Source organism: Fukomys damarensis, unplaced genomic scaffold (assembly GCF_012274545.1).
Source record: "Fukomys damarensis isolate Sample0158 unplaced genomic scaffold, DMR_v1.0_HiC HiC_scaffold_35, whole genome shotgun sequence".
In the NCBI taxonomy this organism is placed as follows: domain Eukaryota; kingdom Metazoa; phylum Chordata; class Mammalia; order Rodentia; family Bathyergidae; genus Fukomys; species Fukomys damarensis.
Window position 1 is genome coordinate 19,594,263 of NW_022900947.1, and position 17,298 is coordinate 19,611,560.

Sequence of the window (17,298 nt, forward strand, 5' to 3'; positions counted from 1 at the left end):
TAGCAAAAAGAAAAAAAAAATAATAGCTACATTTAGGGTAGAAATTAAATCTTTTAGTGACAGAGCTGTTTCTTTAGATGGAAGGTGAATTTGTGCTTGGGCTATGATAGTAATGGAAATAAGACTTTCAATATAGAACCTGCACAATAACAGCCATTTAGGAAGCAAAGTTAGTATTGCCTAAAATGATCCATAGTGTTTTATGAAACACTTCTTTTATCTCATTCTAGATCATCTGAAAGCATTTCTTAGAAATTTCTGATTGAGTTCTACAGTAGGAAGAATGCAGTAATTGTTGGACTTTTGACAGCATGTCCGTCCTCCTTAAGCCAAGTCCTACCTATTTGGTGCCACCCTGCATCATGTCCTTTTCTCATACCCTGAACTGGAGGAGGGAGCTGTTGCAGTATTCTAATTTTTCTTGTGGTAGGTGGTATTTTCTTGCATTGCGTTTAAGAACTGCCTTCCCATTGTAAATAGGGTAAAAAACAAAAGTTGATGCTAGAATGAGTTTAGTTTTGACTATCTGATTATTTGTTTAGTTTATATATCTAAAAGTGTGTTTTTCTAAAAGGAAAATGGTAGTTATCGCTATGGCCAATAATGAGTAAGATCTTTTCTTGCTTGTTGATCTCTGTATTATGAAGGCTTTGCACCGTAATGCAGTGGTGATGAACCTACCACTCATGTACTGCAGCAGGTTGTTTGTATCATTGAAAGCTCTAAAAGGTTTGCCATCACTGCCATAGTGGAACTAGTGAAAGTTCTATGAACTAGTAAACTTTACCATATATGGTAAAATATAAATGGTTAAATATTTGTATTTTACTATATATTTTACCATATACATGCTAAAGTTTACTAGTTCATAGAACTTTAACTTGATATAGCTATCCATATATCTTTACTCATACTCTCCTTGTTTGGGATAATAAAACAACTTATTTCTTTGTCGCTAGTCTTATTATCCTTAAATTCTCCTTTTGCAACTCCCCAAATATTCTGTAGCAGAACACAAGCCTGATACTGTCCCGCCCTTGTCTCCATGAGTCCTGTGAAGTGCTTAGAGTTGTGGCGTAAGCAAAGCGGAGCTTGGAATTTGATTTCCATTAAGTTTTCTAGCTCAACAAATTTTGTGGCTGGACGTAGTGGCACATGCCTGTCATCCCAGCACACAAGAGGTTGAAGCCGAAGGATCACTGTGAGTTCCAGGCCAGCCTAGGCTACATACATAGTGAGACCTCAAAAAACAACATAGTTTTTCCTTAAAAAACAAAGCAAAAATTTATGTACAGACGCAGACATACTTACACATACATACATACACACATATGTGCTTGGTTTTTGTAAAATATTTTAATCAAGTAATTTTTTCTCTGTGCTTCAGGTACATTTTTACCTATTTGTGAATAATATTTATTGAAATATCTGATACAGGTTGGTGTTGAGACAGGGTATACAATCATAAAAAGATAGAAAATAGGACTATAACTGATGATAAATAAACAAAGGTTCTTTTTTTTTTACCCCCCGGTGCTGGGGATTTAACTCGGGTCCTTGCACTTGTGAGGCTGGCACCGGAACCACTGAGCTAAATCTCCATCCCTAATTGATAATAAATAAAAAGTGTAAAAAGTGGTCTCTGATAATTTTTTGTTTATTTATTAATTATTTTGGGTACTGAACCCACAGCTTTTTGGAAGCTAGGCAAGTGCTGTCTCACTCCGCAGTATTCCCCAACCCTTTTAAAACTTTATTTTGAGACAGAGTCTCACCAAGTTGCCCAGGCTGGCCTTGAATATGTGATCCTCCTGTCTCAGCCTCCTGAATCTGACATTTATCTTTATAATTGTGAAGGCCCAACTCAGCTGAGGCTTTCAAAGAATACTAAGACTAGTAAAAGATGTTTTCAAATGTTTGGAGAAAATGAAGAAAGGCAGCAGGTTATTTTTGATACTGAAATAATAGTACATTTGATTCTCTTTTTAGGAAAGTAATTGTGTAATTGAAATGCTATGTCAAGTTACTGAGTGAGAATTTGATGAGAAAGGGACTAGCTGTTTTTAGTGGCCAGAATTTTCAAAAATTGTAGGTCTAAAAACAAGGTGAATATTTTTGTTTCCTTTTTTTTTTTTTTTTTGGTACTGGGGATTGAACTCAGGACCTTGTGCTTATAAGGCAGGTGAGGCGCCACTGAGCTAAATCCCTGGCCCTTGTTTCCTTATTTTCTTAGAAATCTTGGATGGTAGGAATGGTATGTGAAGGCTGACAGTTTTTTTAAAAACATATTTTGAAGTATAATTGATGTACAATAAATGGTTCATACTTAAAATGTACAATTTGGCAGATATGTATGTACCTATTATGGTCAGCAAACATTAACAACCATCCCCAGAAATTTCCTCATGCCCTTATGAGAGGACACTGAGAAGGAACATTCATTGAGGAAAATAAAGGTTTATGTTGTCCTGGAAACTAAGTGAGGAAGAAGGAGATCAGCTGTGACAAATGTTTACAAATAAGCAAAGTAACAAGAAGTGATATCATTCTATGGTTTGTGAAAGTTTGTGGAAGTTTTCTTCAGATAGCTTCATTTACAAAAAGTGTTTTTTATTTTTTTCCCTGCAAAGTATAAGAAGTAAAGTCATTGCTTGAGTAAGAAGGAGGAGGCATTTGGGGTTGAGGATCAAGAAGGTGTGAAATAGAGTGGGAACGTGCATAGACCAGAGAGTTAAATGCTTTCCTGGCAGCATTAAGAGTGCAGCTGAGGTCTGTGGTTATGAATTTAAAGCATGATCAGCCATGTTTAGATGCCTGATGTCAGTACAGAGTTGGAGAATTAGATTTAACCAGGGTTATGGCTTTGCTAAGTATGATGAAATGAGAGAAGGGCAAGGAAGTTGAGAGTATTTGCAGGGAGTGATTATGAGTGACCATGTACTAAGCTGTAAAAGGAGGGGAGAGAGAACTTCAAAGGGTGAGGGACAGCAGTTTGTGAAAGAGGATGGTGGCTCTGAAAAGGGCAGAGTCTGGATAATACTTTGAAGGTAGAGCATATTGTTCTCTCATGTTGAATGGGAAAACAGAAGAGGGATGACTTCAGTTTTTGGCCTGAGCAATTTTAAGAAAGGAATTGCTGTTAGCTAAGTGCCTGGTACTTTTTCCACATTTTTTGTTGGTTATGTTTTGTTAATTGCTCTGTATAATAAGAAAAAACTTAGCAAGGTGCATGTCTTTAATCCTAGCACCTCAGGAGACTGTCAGGAGGAAGACAAGTTCAAGGCCAGCCTGGGCAACATAGTAAGACCCTGTCTCAAAGTAAAAACACACACAAAAAAATGTGTGTGTGTGTGTGTGTGTGTGTCTGTGTGGCTATATGGGGATGTAACTCTGGGGTAGAATGCTTGCCTGGCATGTGTGGGGCCATGGGTTAAAAAATAAAATAAAATAAAAATTAAAAGTTTTTTCCTAGAAAAATTAAGACATCTAGATATGGCAGTTTGGAAAATGTAACTGTTAAGTAACTGGGTCAGCTATTGTGCATGGGTGCTCTCATGCTTGCACTCCCTCCCAATTATATGTATATAAATATTAATATTAATATCCTAATGTAGTAATAATACACATTTGTTTTTGATTTTTTGAGATAGGGTCTCTCTGTAGTTCAGGCTGGCCTTGAACTCACTAAGTAGGCTAGACTGGCTTTGAACTTACGAAGATCCTCCTGCCTCAGCCTCCTGAGTGCTAGGATTATAGGGGCGCACTTAGGTCTTATTTATTTATACATTTTAAGGCCAGTTTTATATCTTTAATATTCTTTCTCAAGAAGGTTACATTGTTATTTTTAGGTCTTAATTAAAAAATTTAAGGAATTAAAGATATATTCTAAAAAATATAAAACAAAAGAAAGTTTGAAGGCTGATGAATTAGAATTTATTTTATAGTTTAGAGACCACATGAAAATACCTTTTTTATTTACTAGAACTGAATTCCTGAAGTGATATTCAGCAGATTGATTACCTGGAATTTTCAAAGCATAAATCCACCCTAAGTAGAAGAAATTATGCTATTATTAACAACATGCAGAGAACGTTACACACACTTTGGAATAATTCTTCTGGGTAATGCTCAAGGGTCATGAGTTTTGGATAGTGGCTGAGTTGTTGGAGTAATGCATACAATTTTTAAAGTAGAGTTCTTTGAACAGAAGGGCAATCTTTGTGTGTGTGGAAAGGTTTTTTTTTGTTTTTTTTGATACCAGGGATTCAATTTGGGTCCTTGTGCTTGCAAGGCAGGCGGTGGAACCACTGAGCTAAATCCCAGGCCCTGTGTGTGTATGTTTTGATATAATGATTAAATCATTTCATAGCCTTTAGTGTTGTCTTCCATAAAGCCTGCACGGGGGGAGGGGCCTCCTAAATTATCACCACGAAAGAGTTGAAGTCAGTATTTTCAGGGAAAAAAACATTACCATAAGAAGTACAGTATTTTAGTTTGCATATGGTTACTAACAAGGGTTGCTACTTACTAATGCAAAGATGGATGTTAGCATTATGTGATGTTAAAAATCTTGTGAAAAAAAGATAGAAAAGATTGTTTTGGAGAGTGAAGTTGACCTTAAGAGTTTGGTGTCAACTCTGTCATAAACATAACTATTAAATAGATGTTTGGCCTGATTCAGCTTTTAGCAGGAAGGCTTTTTGCAGGTTGTTTGTAGTTCTCACGTTTCCAATTTCTTTTTGTTGCTCTTGGATGTCTTAAAAGGGCAATTTAAAAATATCTAGGAGGATATTTTCTTTAAAATTCAGGAACACCCATTGTACTGTTTATTTATGCTCTTAATTATCATTAAGGGTTTCAGTAAACTTTGTATGTTTACAGGTGTGTGTGTGTTGGAAGCTGAACTTGCAGTTCTTCAATAGAGCAAAGTTATGTGAGACTTTCTTATATACTCAAACAAAACAAAAACATTGGCTCACTGGTTCTTGAGGTCTTTTTCATGAGAAAAGGGAGGGGTTATCTGTTTTTGTATACTCCGTTAAGTAGTTCTTAATTTAGAAGTATTTGATTTATAGATATCACCTAACATCAAGTCTCTGGCCAGCAGCACAGTGTGCCCATGCCTGGTTGTTCCTATTACGACAGTAGTATAGACTCTGCTGTTATGGAACAGTAGAAGGGAAATTATCTTATTTTTGTTGCTGAGACCAAATTCATAGGTTTTCTTTCCTAGTTGGAAATGAGCATTTGTTTTCATTTCAAAACCTTGAGAACTTCATAAAATAATTGTTTAAACAAATAAGTCTAATACATACATACCAAAAGCAATCTAAGCGAACATTTTTTTTTAAATACTAATTTTTTATAGGATTATATGCTTCCATTAAGTGGTGCTTTCCACAAATCCGCTTTTAGAATATTTTAGGGAGTAGTTTTAAAAGGGGGAAGACTTTTTCTTGGTAGGTTGGGGGATATAGGTAAAGGTAAAGTTCTTTGGATTTGGACAGCTGTGGGTTGAATTTCAACAGAAACAAATGAACAGCTGTTTGACCTTGGGGAAATTACTTTACCTAAGAGAACTTTGGTTTGTTCATCAGAAGTATGATACTGACACAGCTGTGTTACTGTTTTTTTTTTTTTTTTTTTTGGTATGGGGTTGGAACTCGGGTCCTTGCGCTTTCGAGGCAGGCAGCAGAACCACTGAGCTAAATCCTTGGCCCTGGGAACATTTGAAATAGATAGTCAAATAAAGCACCCTGTTAATGCTTTATTTAATAATCACATAATAAATGTGATATTCACTTTTTATCTTCTCCGTCAATTTTTTAAAGTGTATTTGGTTTTGGAATGAGCCAAAGGTTTTTAGAGTAAGTTCTGTTTAAAAAAGTGTTTAAAAAAAATTTTCCCCCACAATTCTAGACTCATTGCATAAGACTGAGTCATGAGTTTCTACCATGGTACTTATTAGCTAATTTCTGTAGACACTTTACTTACTTCTCCAGGTGATAATATAAATACCTGTTGAGTCCTGCTTATTTTATTTAGTTTTTGCAATATGGGGCATTGAGCCTAGGAGGGCCTTGCATATTACTAGAAAAGTGCTGTCTGCCAGGGAGCTGCACCTGCAACACCTGCAGCCCTTGGCTGATGTTTGTTGAGTTCCAATTATGTACCTCACATTGCTAGGTGTTTTATACATAAAGACGTCTCATTTAATTCTAATAGCCTTGAAAGCCTGTTGATATTCTACTATATAGAAGAGGAAATTAAAACAATGAGGCTAAGTAACTTTTCTGAAGTTATACAGTAGTAAGTGGCAGGGTGAAAATGAATATTTTCTTCTCCTTAGAGCGATAAACTTTTGTCATCTGTAAAATTGTGATGTCAGTTTTATTTTACATGATGTTCTTGCATTTGGAGAGAAGTAAACCAGTGTATGGCTCGTGGATCAATGCCCAGCAATAAGGACAATGTTCTATTTATTTCTCAGATGTTGATACAGATAGCATAGTGTTAATGATCTCTGTTCATTGTAGCTTGTGTTTTGGCTACAGCTTTTAAAAATTACTGTTGCCGTAAAAACATACTACTAACCATTTTAACTATTTTTAAGGGTATAAATAAGTGGCATTAAGCATACTCACCATATTGATTGAGCTTGTAGTGTTGGATTTTTCTTCCCCCCCAAACAACACAAAATAAAGCTCTTCTATACTGTGTATACAACATTGATAATCACAGTATTAGTGGCTTGAGATGTGGTCTTGAAAGATCTAGTACTTCTTGGAATCTTGATTTTCTGATTGTGGTTATGTTACTTTCAGTGAGATTTTTCAGAGAGATTTAAGAAATACTTTGTGATTCTGTGTTTGTGTCCAGATCCTCTTGTTTAACACATTTTTTGTTAAATTTTTACAGTATTTTGGGAAACCAGGAATCAATAAATTTTATTAAATACACACACACACACACACACACACACACACACACCTGTTTTTTTTTTTTTTTTTTGCACTTAATCAGTGTTAGTTTCCCACATGAGAGACACCGTAGTGCAATAGACAGATGTATTGCTTTCTAGGAGCTTACAGCATTTAAAAAAATGGAAGCAGTTAGGTAGTGTTAATGCTCATAGAGATTAATATAGTTGTATGAAGACTCCCACTCCTTTATTTACATACACTGAAGGAACATATAAGTTAATCATGCATATAAATGTAGATTTTTTTGTTTTGGATAGAGTGTTTTGAGAAATGAATTGCATATTAAGATAGGTTTGGGGCGGAGACATTACTTCTGACTCCTACCTCTACAGAGGCTCTGAAAAGGTCAGCAGGAATGTAAGATGCTTTGTGGTGGTGGTGGGGGGTATGGTGGGATATATGAGAGTGAAGTAATTCGAAGATCAGGTATGTTAAACTTTAAAATGTTCTTGGAAAATAAGGAGAAACCTAAAGAACTGAATTTATAGAAGATGGTCTGTTGAAAACATTTGGAAGACACAGGCCAACTCAGCTGTTTTTTTAGGGGAACTTTTAACTAACAACTAAGGGAAAATTTTCTGTTTTTGCTATTGTCCAGATAAATTAATAGGTGCTTTTCATGTCCAGTTAGTAGTTATAGAGATTCAGGACACCAAGAGGTGTCAATCAAGGGAGGTTTACAGCAAAGTCCCTTCTTTCCATGTACCATAATTAGATGCGCTAGTGTGGTTTCTCAGCCCTTTGTTGGTATGGTCTATTTCCTAAATTGTTGAGCTTTTCAAATCTGGGTACATATCAGACATTCTAGAATGCTCTCTCTGCCTGCATGTTTTAGCACTTTGGTACAGCATTGTGTATATATCCATCTATAGTTTTCCCATTCTCATTAGTTGTCCTGGCGTTAATATGCTTCCAGTAAATGCTTGCTTATCTGTATACCAGATAATACAATATATCATAGGTTGAAACTCTCTTCTCTAAAGAAAAAGTATGCAACATCTTTATTAGTTATATTTTGAGAAGCACTGTATTGTTAATCCTAGTATTTGCTTGGTGTTTCTGGTATGCCTGATGCTGGCAATATAAGATAATACTGGGATATAAAAATTGTCCTGGAAAGGATATTAGAAGGAAGACATATTTATATTCCTTTTTAATTTGAATCAGATGTTTGATATATTCCTGAGAAATGACACCAAATACTTGTCCTTGATATTTGAGAAAACTTAATCTAAAAGCATTCAAATTTAAGTATTTGATTTGATAAATGCTTGAAGTGGAAATAATAAATACAAACTATTTATTTAAAAGTTTTTTTTCAGTGGTAGTTAGAATCCTAATCATAAGATTCCTAAGTAGTTACCAACATGGTAAGCCAGGTTCTTGGCAGCAGATGGTATTATACAGTGTTAGTGGGCTGCAGTCATTGGTTTGTGATTAAGTCACCTGGCTTCAGTTCTTAGTTGTTCTTTTTTGTATGAAATTTACTGACCCAAATGATATTACAAGATGGAAACTAGCTGTAAAGACTGCACTTACTTTTTTCAGCATTTCTTTTACTAGTTCTGTTATTTTTGTTAGGTTTCTAAACTATACTCTCTACTTATAGCAGTTAACTGGGGTGACAAAGTAGAGACTGTGGCATATTTATTCCCCCCTGGAGGCTTACTGGGAGTCACAACTGATGTATTTTATAACTGTTTTTTTGGGGGACCTGGTTGAGCCAAATAGAGAAGAAAGTATACTTTGTTTTTACCTAGATAACTTTTAGACCTGAAATGGCAGTAATATCGTTTCTGTCACTCAGTTATTGTTTCATTGTGGTCTTTTCTTTTCATCTGTAGTTTATATTCTTCTCATCTTTTTTTTTTTTTTTTTTTTTTTTTTTTTTGAGACAGGGTCTCACTATGTAGTTGAGACTGACCTGGAACTCACTATGTAGCCCAGGCTGGCCTTGAACTCACAGCGATCCTTCTGCCTCAGCCTCCTCAGTGCTGGGATTACGGGTGTGCACTACCATGCCTGACCTCTTCTTGTCTGATCTTTTAGTACTGGGGATGAAACCCAGGGCCTTTGTTTGTACTGAGCTATAACCTCAGATCAGCCCTTTTTAAATAAATTTAGGAGCCAGGGATTTACCTCAGTGGCACTGTACCTTCCTCTCAAGCACAAGGTCCTGAGGTTGATCCCTTGTACCAGAAATAAAAAGGATAGGGTTTTACAAAGTTACTAAGTTGCTTAGGCTTGAACTTGTGATTCTCTTGCCTCAACCCGCTAAAGTGCTAGTATTGCAGGTGTTCTTTGGTAGTGAGCATATATCTCCACATTAAAATCAAACTGATCCATATTACCGAGGAGGTAAACAGGTGGTATGTAGCATATGAAAAGATACTGCACATGTTATCAGGGAAATGCAAAGTAAAATGGCGAGATACAGCATACATTATTAGTATGGGCAAAATCTGGAACACACCATATCAAATGTTGGTGAGGATGTAGAGCACCAGAAATTTTCATTCATTTCTGGCGGGAATGCAAAATGGTACAACCACTTTGGAAGGCAGTTTGGCAGTTTCTTACAAAACTAGATATAGCCTACCATATGATCTAGCAGTTGTGTTTCTTGATATTTATGCAGAGATGTTGGAAAGTTACGTTTACACAAAAACCTGCACATGGATGTTTATAGCAGCTTTATTCATACTTGAAAAATTTGGAAGCAGTGGCGATATCTTTCAGTAGCTGAATGGATAAGTAAATGATGATGTCGCCAGACAGTGAAATGTTAGTGGTGCTATAAAGCAATGACCTGTCATTTCATGAAAAGACATGGAGAAATCTTAAGTGCACTTTATTAATTGAAAGAAGCCAATGTGAAAAGACTAGATAAATTATTCAGACATCTGGAAAAGGCATAATTAAGGAGACAGTGTAAGATCAGCAGTTTCCAGGGCTGGGGGGGATGGGCAGGGAGCAATAAATATACAAGAAAACATAAAAGATTTTGGGGGTGAAACTGTTCATTGTTATATCATAGTGTTGCAAATATGTTACCATGAATTTGCCCAAACCCATAAAGTGTACATTAAGAGTGAACTTTAATGGGAGCTCTGGATGGACTCTGGATGACAATGTGTCTGGGTAGGCGCATCAGTTATAACAAAGTCTATTAAAATAAATAAATCCGATTATACAGTAAAGCTTTTGTGCTCACACAATATTCCTGATAATTTTTTTTCCTGTGACATCTTTTATCATGGCACAGTCTTACTTGAAAACCCTTGGCACCTTCTTTCAGAGTTCTCTTACTGATGTTCATTGTGCTTCCCTAATAGCCCCAGGCTGTCTTTACAGATTTCCCATCCTGTTGCTACTCCACCCATACTTGCTAGTGTTTCCTTCTTCCCTGTGTGGAGCACTGTTGGCGTAGTAAAGCACAATTCATTGTTGTTTGAAACTGGGCTGTAAGGTATAGTCACCTCATGTCCTTGCCCACCTCCTTTCCACTGTTTGCTGGTAGCAGGAGGAGGTGAGCCAGAAGGGGAAGAAAGGAGTAGATTAGAGCACTCCAAGTGGATAAATAGTCTGCTAGCCAAATTGTACTATCCGTGGGCTCCAGAGCTCATCTTATTGCTTTCCTGTTTGAGTCTTTCTCATTCCTTTTTCTGACTGCGCTTACTAAAATCCAATTGTTCTTTCATATGGCCACAGGAGATGCTATTGCTTACATAGACAAATCAGGGAAATTATTTATTAGGTATAGTATTACTATACATATCGCGATGTGGACTATATATATAATGATACTACATAGTAATGCATAGTAGTCAGTGAAACAGGCTTAATCCTTGACCTCACAATCAATATACTTTCGTCTCCGTGGGAATGTTGAATAGGTTTAAGCGTACGTGTAATGTTATTTAATTTCTACCATGATAGCATAAAGAAGCGAGGTGAGGATTTTTAGTTTTAATTTCTCCAGGTGCTAGGAATTGAACCCAGGTTGTCATGAATACTAAGCAAATGCTCTACCATTGAACTATATCCTCAGCATAGATTTTTAGACCTCAGTTTTTTTCCTTTTTCTTCCCATTTCCTCGCTCTCCCTTTACTCCCTCCACCCTTCCCTATTTACAAAGACTTTGTCCATTTTTATCCTTTTCTTATATTTTTTCCTTTCCTTCCTTTCCCCCACCCTTGCCAGTACTCCTTTAACCCTTTTCTTCTATTTCACATTATCAATTATACAATTTGAACCTTATACTTTTTAGTTTTTAACACCAGATAAACTATTTGGTATTTACACGTGTGTCCTATTTATTTTACTTAAGAGTAGGGCCTCAATATCCATCCATTTATCTATAAATGACTAGTTTCTCCTTCCTTACGGCTTGAATAGTACTCTGTTTTATAAGAAAAACTACATCTTGCTCTTTCGCTCGGGCCCGCACGCCGGCAGCATGGGCAAGTGTCGAGGCCTTCGTACTGCCCGGAATCTCCGCAGTCACCGGCGAGACCAGTAGTGGCACGGTAAGCAGTACAAGAAGGCCCACCTGGGCACAGCCCTGAAGGCCAACCCTTTTGGAGGTGCTTCCCATGCAAAGGAAATCCTGCTGGAAAAAGTGGGGGTTGAAGCCAAACAGCCAAATTTGGCCTTTAGGAAGTGCGTCAGAGTCTAGCTGATCAAGAATGGCAAGAAAATCACAGTTTTTGTCCCTAATGATGGGTACTTGAACTTCATTGAGTAAAATGATGAAGTTCTGGCTGCTGGATTTGGTCGAAAAGGTCATGCCGTTGGTGACATTCCTGGAGTCCGCTTTAAGGTGGTTAAAGTAGCCAATGTCTCTCTTTTGGCTCTCTACAAAGGCAAGAAGGAAAGACCAAGATCATAAATTTTGATGATGATCATAAAGTTGATGGGCACTTGGGCTGTTTCCAAGTTTTAGCTATTACAAACTGTTCTAGGCCTCAGTTATTATACTTTGAAGGAAATAAAAATTCCTGTGGAAAAATGCATCATTCTTGTTGTATTTTCAGCTCCCATCTTTCCTCTTATTCCAGTTTGAAAACAACACCAAACACCCTAGAGTAGTTTCATCATTTACTTCTCTATTCCTTGGAGGCATGGACTGTTGAGTGCTGCCAAGATATTGTAACCATTTCTGCTGTCGTGCTTCTCAGCCTTCATTTCATCTATCTTCCATTGTTCTTATTAGATTAAACATCCTATTATGAATCTGATTGTATTAGATCCCTCCTTGGTATCACATAATATTCTGTATAAAATTGCAAATTCTATATATAGTATGGAATATAGCTGTTAGAGATCTAGTCATTTATCAATATATCAACCCAGGGGTCCCCAACCACTAGGCCACACACCTGAATGGTCTGTAGCCTAGCCACAAAGCAGGATGAGATTGATGGATCAGCAAGTAAAGCTTCATTTGCATTTATAGCTGCTCCCTAATGCTTGTATTACCACCTGAGCTCTGCCTCTGATATCAACAGTGGCATTAGATTTTTCATAGCTGGAACCCTGCTGTTTGTTACAAATTTGAAGGATCTGGGTTGTGTACTCCTTTATGAGTCTAATGCCTGATGATCTGAGGTGGAGCTGAGTTGATGAGGCTAGTATTGGGGGAGCAGCTGCAAATTTATATTAACATTAGCAGAGATTTTTAACTGTACAGAGACCAAAATAAATGAATTGCAGACTCATGTCAGAACCCTGTCAGTTAAGCAACAAGCAAGTTGTATGTGGTGGCAGATTTTTATAGTGGCAAGTGAGTTGATGTACTTCGGTTGTAAAGCTGAATGTGGTGGCAGAATTTAAGTTAGAATCTGACAATTATTTTAGTCCACATGTGGTCTGCCCACTTTTTTTTTAACCACTTCAGTCTGTTTCTCTTTCGTACACTGCCCACTTGTGTTAGTTAGTGTTGCTAAGCTGACACACTAACCCTCCTCAAAATGAATAAAATATCATCACTGGAGAACTTGGAAAAGGGGAAGGAAAAGATTCAAATATGAGACAACCCAAGATCCTTAAGACTGCCAACAAAAAGAAAGCAGAATTTAAAAGAAAATACCAAGGGTCCTACTTGAATTATGGGGTCATTGCAACAGATGCTTCACATTCTTCAGGCCTGCTTATATGATGACTGGCTGTCCAGGGAGGCCATGAAGCTTTAAAACTGTATCTGCGCTTGGAGACAAAATACCCCACATTAAACAATGACAAGCCTTTGGAATTTAAAAAACCAAACCAGACCCAAACCCCAACCCCAACCCCAACCAAAATAAGAATAAGAAAAACAGAGGCAGTTATTGAAGGTCACCACTTTATCAAATGTCTGAATTAAGAGGATTATTCTTGGTGGCTAATTGCATTTGCAGAGTTAAGAATCCCTTTACTCTCAGAAAATAGTTGATCTTGCTGGCTGCTAAGAACATCTGTCATGAACTTTTAGGGGAGAGGTGACCATTTAAAAGGTGGCTTGTGGTGTTCTATGATTAGCACCATAACTAGAAAAATTGATGCAATAGACAAATTGATGAAATAGCAGAGATTCTTGAGTTACTATGGTATGCTGGTGACGCCTAGGTTGAGTAATCTGGTGATGTTGGCAATAAGGCTTTTTTTGGTGCGATATGTTTTCTAGGAGGATGTGCATGATGGTGTGTTATGTGCACTGTAGTTGCCAGCCAGCACCACAGCTGCAGAACTGTTCAAGTCTTTGAATGATTAGATATCAGGAAAATTATATTGGTCATTTTGTGTCAGTATATGTACAGATGGCGTGGCTGTCATGACTGAACTGCTTTCTGGTTTTATTACTCAGGTCAAAAGGTCACTTCAGAATGTGAGTCTAGGTACCATGTTATCCAAAAAGAAGTGATGACTAGCTAAAAAATGTCACCTGAACATAACAGTGTTTTATAGGATGTGATTGAAATTGCCAACCACATTAAAGTATATGCCCCTAACTTCTTATGTGCAGCGGTGTGAGGAGGTGGATGCAGTGCACATGTATCTTCTCTTATGCACAGAAGTGAGGTGGCTTTCTAAAGGTAGATCACTGGCTAGTGTTTCTGAATTAGAAGAGCCACACTAGAGATTTCTTTTAGAAAAACAGTCACAACTGGCAGGCAGCACATTTCAGTGACACAGAATGGGTTGCAAAACTATTTATTCACATGATATATTTAACTTGCCCAGTGAACTCAATCTCTCACTTCAGGGAAGAAAACACCTGTGTTGAGGTCAACAGATAACGTGGCTGTATTCAGAACCAGACTGGAGTTATGGGGGTGATGCATGAACCCTGGGATTTTTTGATATGTTTCAAATATTAATAGAGGTTTTAAGACTGAGTTAGGACCTTCTTTCCCCTATTTGGTGCATGGTCACCTACCTTAGCTTTCAAGAGAGTTTCAGCATTATTTTCCAACTACAAAAGACCACCAGAACTGGGAAAGAATGGATCTGCAACCCATTTGTGAATAAATCAGATGAATCAGCTTTGTCTATGGTAGATGATAATCAACTTCTGGAGGTCACAAATTATGGTGGCCTTGAAAGTATGTTTGAGACAAATTCAAATCTCTATATGTTCTAGATTAAAGTCAAGGTGGAATATCCTGAGTAGCCACAAAAGCACCGAAAAGCCCTTATTTCCAGTACCCTATCTTTGTGAAGCTGGGCTTTCTGTAGTGATAGCAACCAAAATAAGATTACAGAGTGGACTGGACATGGGCAATATGCTTCAGGTGTCACTGTCTCACAGTATTCCCAGATTGGACCATCTAGTTCCAGGCAAACAAGTCCAGGGCTCCCACTAGTTGTGCACTGTGGTGAGTATATAATAAAGTGAGTGTACAATATAATAGAGTTCATAATAGAGTTCATAATAAAGTGCACAATAAATGTAATGTATTTGAATCATATTGAAACCACTCTACCACTCCCTGCATCCTTTTTGTGGAAAAATTATCTTCCATGAAATTGATCCCCCATGCCAAAAAAATTGGGGACCACTGTTGTGCCCAGATTCATGTTTGTTTTTATATATTATCTACATGCAAATCAAACCAGTTGCATATCTCTGAATGGTCTGTATTTTTTCATGTCACGTGCATTTCTCTCTTTTTCACTTTTGCTGGGACAAAATATCTGATAGCCGCACTTTAAAGAAGGAGGGGGTGTCTTAGTTACTTTTCTCTCATTGCTGAGACCAAATACCTAACACCCAGAAGTTAAGGGAGGAAAAGTTTATTTGGCTTACAGTTCATAGAGGTTTCAGTCCATAATTGGCTGGCTCCAAGGCCGAGTGGCACATGGCAGAGGGGCATCATAGAGGAGTAACAGTTCATTGCATGCACAAGGCAGCAAAAGTAACAGGAGACCTTCACAGCATCTTTCTGCCCCTTTTATTTTATCCAGGCTACTTAGGGCAGGTAGTACTCATATGCTTAATTTTAGTGCCCTTGAGCCTAGCATTGCACCATGAATCAGTTCCAGCCTCACACACTGTAGATCAAATCACTTCTGAAAAAACTCCACCTATTGTCTGCATGAGGTGGTGAGAGGACATATAGACACACACCATCACAGTGGGTTTATTTGACTCATCGTCTCAGTGGGTTTAGCCCATGCTTGGTCAGCTGGCTTCAGGGCTAATTTTAAGGGAGAAAAGGCATGGTGGAATGGCATGGCGGAAGATAGCTGCTCAGTCTACAGCCTCTTGGAAACAGAGAAGACAAGAATCATCCCTTCCAGTCATGCCTCTAGTGGTCCACCTCTTCCTACCAGGCCCCACCTCCTAACAGCACATTCAGCTATGAACCTCTATCAGTGGATTAATCCACTTGTGAATATAATGTCCCAGTGATCCTCTTGCCTTCAGACACGTGTGAGACTTTTGTGGAACATTTTAGATTTAAATTATAACACTTATCAAGGTCATCAAAATTCTAAATTTAAATTTAAGTCATTTAAAACTCCAAATATACCTTTGGAAAATTTTTCCTGATTTTCTCTTCCAGTCTCAATTTAGGTGTTCTCATGACAGATTGTATCAATCTATTTTATGTTGCTGTAGTAGAATACTACAGACTAAGTAATTTATAAACAACAGAAACTTATTTTTCACAATGCTGGAGGCTGAGAAGTCCACAGTCAAGCAGTTGGTGTGTGACGAGGGCCTTTTTGCTGTATTATCTTACAACAGAAGGGTAAGAGAAAGTAGAGGGCAGAGGAAAGGGGGAGGCAAGAGCATGGATATGCAGGGGTCACACTTAGTCTTGAGGCCTTTTATAGACAAAATTAACTCATTCATGATTAATCCAGTAGACCTTGCTTTCTAAAACTTGCATTTGGGATTAAGTTTTGGGGGATGCATTCAAACTGTAGCACCTGCAAACCATGTTCTTATGAGTGCCTAACAATGTATTGTAGGAAGATAAATGCCTTCTTTCTCACTAGACTGTGAGCTTTTTTGGAGCATAAATTACTCTGTTATCTCTTAATTCCTAATCTCTGTGACTGCACTGTATAGTATAAAAGCCTAATTGTGATTTAGTTATTGTATGAAGTAACCAGAAGTTATAAAAGTGTACAATATGCCCAGCCACTCCTTGATTTTATACTCTGTTCATAAGCTTAGTTGTGTGGACAAAATGATGTGTAAAGCAATTAGAGATTTAAAAAAGTACAGCATTAAGTGTCTTAAAATGACTTGAAAATAAAGATAAAATAAAAATTTAAAATGCCTTGACATTTTATAGCTGCTTTTAACTACTTTTCTCCTTAATAGTTACTACTACTAACATGCTTGTACCTTTCCTTTATTTATCTTGTAATGTCCATATTCCTCACTAGAATATTTTATGAAGACTTTTGTCTTTTTTTGTTCCTTATCATTTTTCTAGCACCTGGCACATGGCAGGTGCCCAGTAGGTATTTGCTGAATGGATAGAATGGAGTTGGGATAAGGAAGTGATCACTGCAAGACAATATTTATGAAAGATTTTATGGTGACATTACACCCTGAAGTAAACCTTTATTTTATATTATGTATATTTATTAGCAAAATAAGTTAAATGTGAAAATTAGTTTTGCTGGAGAGAATTATATGTTGTATTGCAGATCTTCACACTATTTGTTATTTTAGTACTTGAGAGCTTATCTTTTACTTTGTGTCCATCACAATAATTACAAATGAGTTTGAACTCATAGTCCTATCAAGATTCTGGTGGTTTTGCGAATTAGGGAACATAGGTGACCATTATGTTTGTAATTTCCTGGGTCAGC

At 37.2% G+C, this 17,298-nt stretch overlaps 1 protein-coding gene and 1 pseudogene across 1 annotated transcript in view; both read left to right on the top strand.

Annotated features, from left to right (window-relative positions):
* The first annotated feature begins 296 nt into the window (after positions 1-296).
* The window catches only part of Stim2 (stromal interaction molecule 2), a 106,492-nt gene continuing 89,490 nt past the window's right edge, over positions 297-17,298 (top strand). The window contains exon 1 of the mRNA XM_010608459.2: positions 297-426. Coding sequence (XP_010606761.1) covers positions 312-426 — 115 coding nt within the window. The 5' untranslated portion in view covers positions 297-311. The remainder of the gene's footprint in view (positions 427-17,298) is intronic.
* Positions 11,402-11,931, top strand: LOC104851300 (annotated as a pseudogene).